The 9,386-nt window shown below is 53.0% G+C and overlaps 1 protein-coding gene across 4 annotated transcripts in view; it reads left to right on the top strand.

Annotated features, from left to right (window-relative positions):
• Positions 1-2,306: 2,306 nt before the first annotated feature.
• The window catches only part of BDNF (brain derived neurotrophic factor), a 46,499-nt gene continuing 39,419 nt past the window's right edge, over positions 2,307-9,386 (top strand). Inside the window, exons 1-2 of one of the 4 annotated variants that reach the window (XM_075427006.1) lie at positions 2,307-2,389; positions 3,147-3,349. In XM_075427006.1, the coding sequence (XP_075283121.1) occupies positions 3,347-3,349 (3 nt within the window). In that variant the 5' untranslated portion in view covers positions 2,307-2,389; positions 3,147-3,346. Of the gene's footprint in view, positions 2,390-3,146; positions 3,350-4,057; positions 4,200-4,303; positions 4,325-4,916; positions 4,962-9,386 lie in introns of those variants that run through there. The other 3 variants (XM_075427008.1, XM_075427010.1, XM_075427009.1) reach the window with 3 other exon arrangements.

Here is a 9,386-nt window from a genome sequence, read left to right as displayed (position 1 = left end):
AAACAGTTATGTCACTATTTACATATGACTAGTCCCACTGAAGTCAAGTCCTACAGTTGTATACTTCATCTGGTAACAATGTAAATCCAAGATAAACAGACTTGGAACAAGAGATGTACATTGCCTTATATGTATGAACTACCTGAATAGAGCAAACCCTGTGCCGTGTCGTTCTGGCAAAAGCTAACAGCCATCCCATTTCAACACCCTGCAAACGGATCACCTGATTCTTAGTTTTAAATGATGGACAAAACTCTACTCGCTAGTGATGACTTTTAGTGAAGTGTAGGACTTGTCAAATGAGTAACTTTTCATCCATTTTGCCCCTCCACAGTAATAAGAAAAAAAAACCAAAAGCTCTGTACCTACTGACATCAAGGGATTTTTCATGGCTGGGTCTCCCATGGTCTGGGGATCAACCCCTCTAGGCATAAAAACCATAGCTGGAAACAAGACACAGGAAAAGGAAATGGCTGGAAACTCAACAGATAGCTGGGTTTAATTCTACTCCATCCCCTTTCTAACGCCTGTCTTGCAGGAATCCCTCTCAGCCATCTGTCAGTGACTCTCCTCCATCATTTTTGTTTATTGACTGGTGTCCCACCTTCAGCTCTGGTCTGTCAGAACAGCTTGGGCTGTGCTCTCGCTGGTGAATGGCAGTACAAGGAGAGGACTGTGATTGCTTTATGCTACCTCCTCCTCTTCTGCCAGATAATTCCCATATTCTGTAGCATCCCATATTACCCTACCAATGACCTTTTGGTCTTCCATACACCTTGGTGCCATTCTCTTGATTACTGTGCCTGTTTTTTCATTAATTACTTCAGACTGAAATGATTGAAGCAACATAAAGCAAACTATCCCCTCAGCAACACATGCCTAGTTTGGTCTAACGAGCATGAGATGGGTCATCAGCTGCTGCCTATCCCCAGTGAAGTGGGTGGAGTCATGTTGTGCTGTCTTAAGCAGAAGACTTGACCAGGAGCTCTTCTTGTTAGTTCTCTAAAGGAGTATCTTTGCTTGTGGTTGTGTCAGCGTGATCATCCCTTAATATTACTGGCAAAACCCATCTGTTTGCTCTGGAAAATGCAATGGGGCAGGACTGAAAAGATAGTTTCTCCAGTTCCTGCTGTGAATCTTCTGGGAAGCTTTTGTGGAAGGTTTTTTGTAAGTTTGACATAACTACATTGAAATAATACTGTGACCCAGCAAAGGTTTCCTCTGGACATCTCTAATGACTGAGACCTTCATCAGGAAAGGAAAATATCTAGAAGTTAATGAGATGAGAAGTAGGAGAGGAACAGTGGTGTAGACAAAATACTTTCTTACAAGTGATATAGCTGCAATTAGTTTCTCAATTAAAGACTACGTTTTTTGAGCTGTGAATAAGTATGTAGAAGTAATTTTTTAACTGATTTTGTGTCTTTGTAAAGTTCTCTCTATCCACAACCGCTGGAGCCAGAAACTTTTAAGACTTGGATACATATTTGTGTAGCCAAGATATGAGTCATGTGACTTACTACCTGAAGCAGATATTACCACAGTTGTTTTACTCCCCTGAGGGAGAGGCAGGAGCCTGCTTAGAGGACTGGGAGAAAGCAGAACTCACTGCAAGCCCACTTGTTGAAATACTTGTGCTCTTTTTTTTTTTTCTTCAATGTAATTGAAAAAGTGGCATTCCTGACTAGCATTAACACTAACTGTGAGTAGTTGCAACTCTTGGAAGAAAACTTCAGCTTCCCGACTGAAGCTCAATACTGAAGGATGGGGCTCGGGTGACAACTGGTAGGGTGCCCTATTGGGTGCAGCCTTACATCAGCAACCACCTTTCTCAAGGGCTCTGCCTGTTACGTGTCCTACAGGGAGTATGTAACACCGGTGATGGGATTCAGAAGTTCTCCTCAGGGCAGTTTTTCTGGAGGCCACTTGACTTTCTTCCAGCACCTTACCCCCAGGACAGCCGAGCCAGGGATGTACCAGCTGTACCAGTCTTAGGGCAGCATCTGCTGGTTATTGCATGGATCAACATAGATGGTTGTCATGGAAGAGGCTGCTTGCTTTGGTTCCCAGGCGGAGGTACCTGGGACTGGGGGGGGGGCGGGGGAACAGGGGCGCTCTGGAGAGAAGCCACCCCTAAGTGCAAGTGTAACAGGCAAGCAGGAGAGAGCGGGAGCCGGCAGGGAGCTTCTGGGTCTTGGTCTCGCTTTTTGCTGTTGTAGGAGGCAGCACCCACAAACTTTGAGGAGCGCGGGGTCAGCCGGCTGCAGTTCGCCTCCGGGGGCGAAGCAGCCCGCCCCGCCGTCGCCCCGCTCCCCGCCCCACACATGCACGCTCTTCACCCTGGTGTTTGCGGGGCCGGGAGGGGCGGCCACCGGCAAATAAACTCGAGGTACGGAGACAAAACGGGGGGCGAGGACTTGGTGAGACTCGGTGGGAGTAACGGCGGGGCTCGTCCACCCCTCTCCGAGAAAGGGACCCGCGCGGGTACCTCGGCATCGCAGGCGGGGCGGGGGGCTGGTGGCCGGGGGAAGGGGAAGGCAGGTCCCCGGGATGAGCCCCCCTTCCTCCTCCTCCTTCTCCTCCCCGGTGGTGGGGGCTGCGCCTCCCGGCGAGGGCCGAGGGGGTGGGGAAGGGATAAATTGTGCTGGGAAGTTGTGCTGGGAGAAGCGGGGGTTTCCGCGGGAGCCCGCCTTGGCAGCTGGGCCATGTTCCTCTGGTGGCGGGAGCTGGTGTGCAACAAGTCCCTGGAGCGCTCCCCGCCTGAGCGAGAGGGAACGTGACATTGTGAAAAAAAGAAAAAAAGAAAAAAAAACCCCAGCCGAATGTTTACTCACCTGTCACCAACGCAAATCTCCAGGGCCGGCTCGTCTTGCGCGGCCCCCGGTGGGAGCCGGGAGGTGCCGGGCGGGCGGCCGGGGGCCGGGGCTCGCTCCCGGCCGGGCAGGGCTTTCCCCGGGAACTTTCCGTCCCGCTCCGGTTCCCCGGGAGGCGGCTGCGGTCACGTTTGATACCGTGTTGGTTGGTAACCCCTCTCATTCATTGAGATCACGTAAGAACTCGAAGGGAAACGTGACTCTGAGCTAAGGCGTTTGCGTAAATCTATAGGTTTTTAAAACTCCCTGCCAGTCGCTTTCTGTCTCCTGTAGGCACCAAGGTGGCGGAGAGTTTAAGCTCGCGGATATTGCAAAGGGTTATTAGATTCATAAGTCACACCAAGTGGTGGGCGATCCACTGAGCAAAGCAGAAGTTCTCACATGATGACTTCAAACAAGACACATTACCTTCCAGCATCTGTTCGAGAGACTGGATTTTAAGACACTTCTGTCTCCAGGACAGCAAAGAAACAATGGTGAGTACCAATAAAAAAAGCCTATTTTTATAACCGGAGAGAGGGGAAAAAAACAAACAAACAAACAAGAGGACGGCGGAGATGTTGCTTAACGACAGTCTCTAATGCCACAGGCTCGGCTTACTGGCGGTCCGTCCGCCGCGGCACGTCCCCGGCGGGGGCCGGCGGACCGCGCTCCAGACCCCGCAACTTTCACCGCGGCGCTCCCTCATCGCGGGCCGCCATGCGCGGGCGCCGCGACCCAGAAACTTGGAGCTGCCGGCGGCCGGGCCCCCGCTGCCTCCGGCTCCCTCCCCGGGCGGGCGGCCGGCGCTCGGGGAACCGGAGGGGGGGGATCCTCCGCGCCCCGCCGCGGAGCCGTGGCGGGGGGGGGGGGGCGCGGAGCGGCGCGGGCGCGGCACGTGACGGCGCGCGGGGCCGGGGGCGCGCAGCGGCGCGCGGCGGCGGCAGCACCCTGGACAGAGGCGGCGGGGGGGGGGGGGGCGGCTCCGCGCCCCGCACCAACCCCTGACCCTCGGGGAGCCGCCGGCGACCGGTACCCACTCCCCCCCCCCCCCGCCGCGGTCCTTCCCCTCCCCTCCCCCCCCGCCGCCCTCTCGCCCCGCCGGAGCCGGGCGAAGTTGAATTCCTAGCGGTGCGGGCTGGAATACGGAAAGGGGGGGGAGGGGGGGGGAACAACAACAACAACATAAAAAAAAAAAAAAACAACCTAAAAAAAAAAAAAAACCCAACCAAAACCAACCCAGAGTCTTGCCAGCTCCGGGGGCTGGTTTGACGGTGTCAACTTTGGGAAATGCCAGTGTTTATCTCCGCGCTCTAGCCACTGCCCGTGGTGTTGGCCGCGACTGAGGTAAGCGGAGGGGTAACCCCCCCCCCCCCCGGCGGCGCGGGGATGGGTGCTGCTCCCTGCCTAGTTTGGGTACCTGGCTGGCTGCTCGGTGCGCGGCGGTGCCCGGAGAAGGTAGGAGAAGCTCGGTGAGACCGCACCGCGAGTTGAGTGAAGTTGTGCCTGATTTACCCGGGGAACGTCGCCTCCCTGTGTGCGTGTGCATGCTTCGGGCAGAGATGCGGCTGAGCTTTGCCTAGATGAGCAGATGCGACGGGGTTGGTTTGGGTTTTTTTTCCCTGGCTAAGGATGCAAGTTGCTTTTGCACAGCTAAAGAGACGCGGCCGAGCTCTGGCTGGCCCTGTGCACGGCTGATCTTGCACAGATAACAAGACGCAGCTGATCTTTACCTACATGGAGGCGAGCGGGTCCCCGGCTGGGGAGGTCTCTGCTGGCCCTTCTGTGCACGGACCCACGGCGGATGGGGAGAGCCGTGCATGCATTGCTGATGGCCCCATATCCGCATCTACTTTGCAATAATTGAAAGGTGGGGGGGGGGGAGGGAGGTGTTTGACAAGCCTGAAACCCAAACGCAGCCCCCCCACCTGGAGAGCATTCGGATAAGCTTTCTGCTCATCTCCCTCTCTCTAGTGCCTCCCCCCCCCCTCCCCTTCCGATTCTTCCTACGTAGAAATGTAGCTAATAATATTTAGTCTCCGGGCTAAAAATAAGCTCTGGAAAGTCAGCAGTTTGGCGGAGCAGCGGCGGTAGCAGCAGTGCTCGCAGGTAGAGAGAAGCTCCGGGGGTCTCCGGCTCTGCACGGAGACCGTGCACCGAGCCCCCCACCCCCAGCGCTGCCGGCGAGGGGTCCGCACCGAGCCGCGCTGCCTCCGCCGCCCCGCCCGGGGCTGGGGGGCTGGGGGGGGGAGATTCTGGCCGCCGGGACCCGCCCCGGGGGAGCCGAGGGGCGGCCGGGCGGCTCCGGTGCCCCCCACCCCACTCGCCCACGGCGCGGGGGCGGCGGGGTTCCCTGCGGCAGAGCCGGCGGCGCCGGGCTGGGAGCGGGCGAGGGAGGGAGGGAAAAGCGGGGGGGGCGAAGGAAGGAGGATCCCTTGGCCCCGCCGCCCCCGCCTCCCGCCGGGCTCCCGCTCCGGCTCGCACGTAGCCGCCGCCGGGGAGGGAAACCCCGCGGCGGGGGGGGGGCTGGCACCGCCGGGCTCCCCCCCACCCACCCCCGCCGCGGTTGCTACGGCGACCGTCTCCCCCCGGGGGTCTCCGTCCTGCGGAGGGGGGGGGGGGGGGATGCCGCCCTCCCCCCCCGCCCGCCCCGTCCCCGTCCCCCGGGAGGAGGGACAATTCGTCACCCCCCTAACCCCCCCGGCAGCACTGGAGGGCGCGCACAGGCAACATGGAGGTGCTGCGGGGGGGCACCGCCGCGGAGCTCCCGCGAAAGTCGGTCGCCTGGCGTCTCTTCTGCGTTAGTCTTGGGGGCGGGGGGTTGGTTTGGGTTTTTTTTTTAATCATTAAAGAGAAACAACGGCCCCCCTGCCCTGGAGATGCGCTACCGGCGGCCTGGGCTCCGCGCCGGGCCCCCTCCCCGGCGCCGGGTGGGAGCCCGGGGAAGGGGCCGGGCGGGATCCCGCCGTGTATTTTTCCGCTTCCAGTCGGAGAACTCGCGTTTGCTGGGGATGCCTGGCTGGGTGCGATGGGAGGCATTTCTCGGGAGCTCTGAGGAGAGGCGGAACTAGACTTCGCGACTCTCGGCAGCATCTGTCATCGGCAGGCTGGATGAAACTCAAACGCGCCTAGTTTGCAGTGTTGGTTTCATTAAATTCGTAATGAAACGTCCTCTGACCTTTTTTCGCTTAGGAAAAAGTCAAGTGGTGGAGCTAATATTTGAATGCATCTACTGTGATCCGGTGGTGATGAGCCCTGCTAAAACCCGTCCACTTCCCAAAAATAAATGGTTCTGTTATACAGGGGGTTGCCAAGGAGCTTCTATTTATACGCACTTTCCACTCCAGGGATAATTTTGTGTATCTTCATATATTTTAACTTTACACCCATTACTTTCTTACCACCTCTTAAAAACTCTTGGTTCTGAGAGTTCCCTTTCTTCCTCGGTGGCCGTGTTTGTGCTGAATTCTAATCGTTCTCTGCAGAGACGCATGGGACAGACAGCTGCTAACAAATGACACTGGGCCGTATTTGGTCTCATTTGCTCACGGTGACTCATACCTTAATCTGCAAGTAGCTTTATTGATTTTAGTACCTACTATTTCTCCAAGAGCTGTCACCACTTTGGTGGTGGTTCGTCGCCACCTTTCATCTCTTATGGTTATGATACTGTAAAATGTCCGATCTCCTTCGAATATCTCTTCATCCTGCAAAGTTTTGTCATGGCAAGAAAGGCCTTGCTCTTTTTTTATAGTTTTCCTTTTATTTTGCCTGATACCATGAGTGTTGTCTTCAGTGGTCTGGTGACTGTGTCCAGCATGGCGTGTTTTTTTAATGTGGTGTTTGATGTAGCCATGGTCTCTCTCCAAGTTTGTCATTCTCAGCACCTCACTTGATTTTCAGCAGCATTCAGTTTCCTATTTCAAATGGTCTGATAGTTCTGACTATTTAATTTTAGTGGTCACAATTCACAGTCATGTATGCTGGAGGATTATGACTAGCATTTCATTAATCTGAGGTGGCTATACGCACACGTTTGCCTTTGTACAGCAAGTGCTTTATTTCGTTTCTTTATCACACCAATATTGTTGAGCTCGCAGAAATGCCCAAAGAAAATGCAGAGTGGCTGCCATTTAGTAGCCATACGTTGTTTCCAAAATACGGTGGCACACGATTGCCTTGCCGTGAGAAATTCTGGAAAGGTGGATGAATCCTGAGGGACAAATTTTCCTCAGAGCTGCAAGTCTTACCATGAATCACTGTAGTAAATCACTACTGAGCACTCCAAGATGTAGCTGCTTGAATTTTTTTAATCAGATACACAAACAAAGAGAGCATCCATAAGATTTCGGGAGATCTAGTTCATTCCTCTAGCAAAAAATAGTCATGTCAAGTGCTGTAAACAGCATCTGTAGGAAACAGTGCCTCTCAAAGTTGTCGAAAATCAGTAGGTTCCTTAGACCTGGGAAAGAGACAGGTAGCACAAGGCAAAATACATATGGGTAGACGCTTTCACAGCTCCCTCCCCTTTGAGCTAACATTAGATTGGGGCGAAGAAACTGGGGCTAGCAAAACCAGGCTTGTCAAAGTGGTCCTTAAAACAGAGACGATGGCTTTTAGGGCACGAAGAACTAGAAAGAGAGGACTGGTTTTGTAATCCTCGCTGCCATTCGTGGTCGGCGAGTGCAGCTAGCAATAGGCACCACAGAATATGGGCAGATGATACGGTAAAAAAAAAGGTAATACTTGTAAGCCTGGAAGTAAGAGTTTGAAAGAAGTGTGAGTATCCCATGTTTCCCTCATGTTTGGGTTTCCAAACGTTTTTACACCTCCTTTCTGCATCTCTCCCACCACATCGTTAGGACTACTGAAATGCCCTGGCAGGGAAATGTCAGGGGACGTCCCGCGGTGCCCGGGGTGTGTGATGAGCCGTTTTGCATGCAAACCCCTCGCCAACTTCAGTGAATCCCTACACCCACACGCCAGCAAGGTGCAGTGCAGGGCAGGGCACCAACTTCTCCCATTAACTGAAAATATCTCCGAGACATACTCTTGCAAAATTATAGCCAGGAAAACATACCAACTGACATGGAGTTCATATAACAACTGCCCACCCATTTCATTATTTCACAAATGTGTGATTCGTGCTTGTGAGCTGTCACTGTTAACATTTCCATCTGTCTCAATATTGCTTCTATTCTTAGTTGCTATGTGATAGCTGTAGGTGTATGAAAAGGATTTTTCCCCCCTCCCCGTGTCATGAAACAAAATAAATGAAAGCCACATATATGTATCCACGCATTTCATATAGACAGCAACAAATACAGGCACCTTCGTGATGCTCCCATTACTAGAAGTAGAGGTGGAGTAAGAAGCACATGGCTGTGGCCTCTTGGCGCTGCTAGAACATGTAGTCGATGGGGAAAAACATAAATAAGTCAAAATCTAACTGCAAAAGAACAATATTGCTTTGATCTCCTTTTGAACATGCAGTTTGAGAGACCTATTTTCCTAATCACGTAAGTATGGGAGTAATTTTACTTATCACGTAATCCTAATTGGTCTTTTCCTGAGGCAATCGCAAAGGGAAAATAGCCATGACACGCTTCGGTGTTCAAAGGTTCAGGTCCTCAGCTGTGTAGGTATGTCCAAAGCCAGAGCTTTCAAGGTGCTCATCGCTCGTACAAACAGAAAACTCTTTGCATAACATAGGCAAAACCTGCATTTCCCAGTACCTCTATGCCAAGACTGGATTCAATGGGATACTTGCAGAAGTGAACAGATGTTTCACGACAGCCTCCAGCAAAAGCGAAATCTGGCTCCAGTCACTTTATTTCTGTTGTCATTTGAACTTCGTGGCAGAGCGCAAACTCATAGGCTCCTGACGAAAAATGTCTTTTGAAGTCGCTAATGGATGTGACTGATTTTCACCCCTGGCACAGCTCGATGCTTCCCAGGGAGGCAGGGATTAGCCGGGTCCGGTCCATGGCGTAAGACGGGCTGCGGGGGGTTGGCCCCTGCTCCTCCTTGGCTGGCGGAGAGCCTCGGAGCCGGGGCATTTGCCGTAGGGCCAGCTCTGCTGTCAGTAAGTGGTTTCCCCACAGTCCCAGGCTGTTGTATGGTCTCCCGTGGGGAATATTAGTGGTGGGACTGCAATGGACCAAGGTCTTGCCATAAATGGCCAAGTGTATACTTTCTCCTCCCTCTACTTTTTTGTGGTCTGGTCTCTCTGTTTTTTTGCCTTTTTATTTTTTTTTTCTCTTCCCAAAATAGCACACAAAACCTCAATTTAACAAGCGTAAACTGTACACTCTGGCCTCCAATTTATTTTGACATTTGGCAAGAATGATTACGCAACATGTTCATTAAGTCATAACATTTTCACTACTTTCCCATCTCACATCCTTATTGACTGTAGCACATGCGAAAATAATGAACTTATTTATTCCCCAAATGGACAGTAGACCCCAAACCTCCCAAAAAAATGCATTCTTTATGGATGCAATGTATGCAGAGACTTTCAAAGCCCTAGGT

This window comes from Opisthocomus hoazin, chromosome 7, assembly GCF_030867145.1.
Source record: "Opisthocomus hoazin isolate bOpiHoa1 chromosome 7, bOpiHoa1.hap1, whole genome shotgun sequence".
Taxonomy (NCBI): domain Eukaryota; kingdom Metazoa; phylum Chordata; class Aves; order Opisthocomiformes; family Opisthocomidae; genus Opisthocomus; species Opisthocomus hoazin.
The sequence above is the reverse complement of the archived record's forward strand: the minus strand, read 5'-3'. Positions and strand labels throughout refer to the sequence as shown.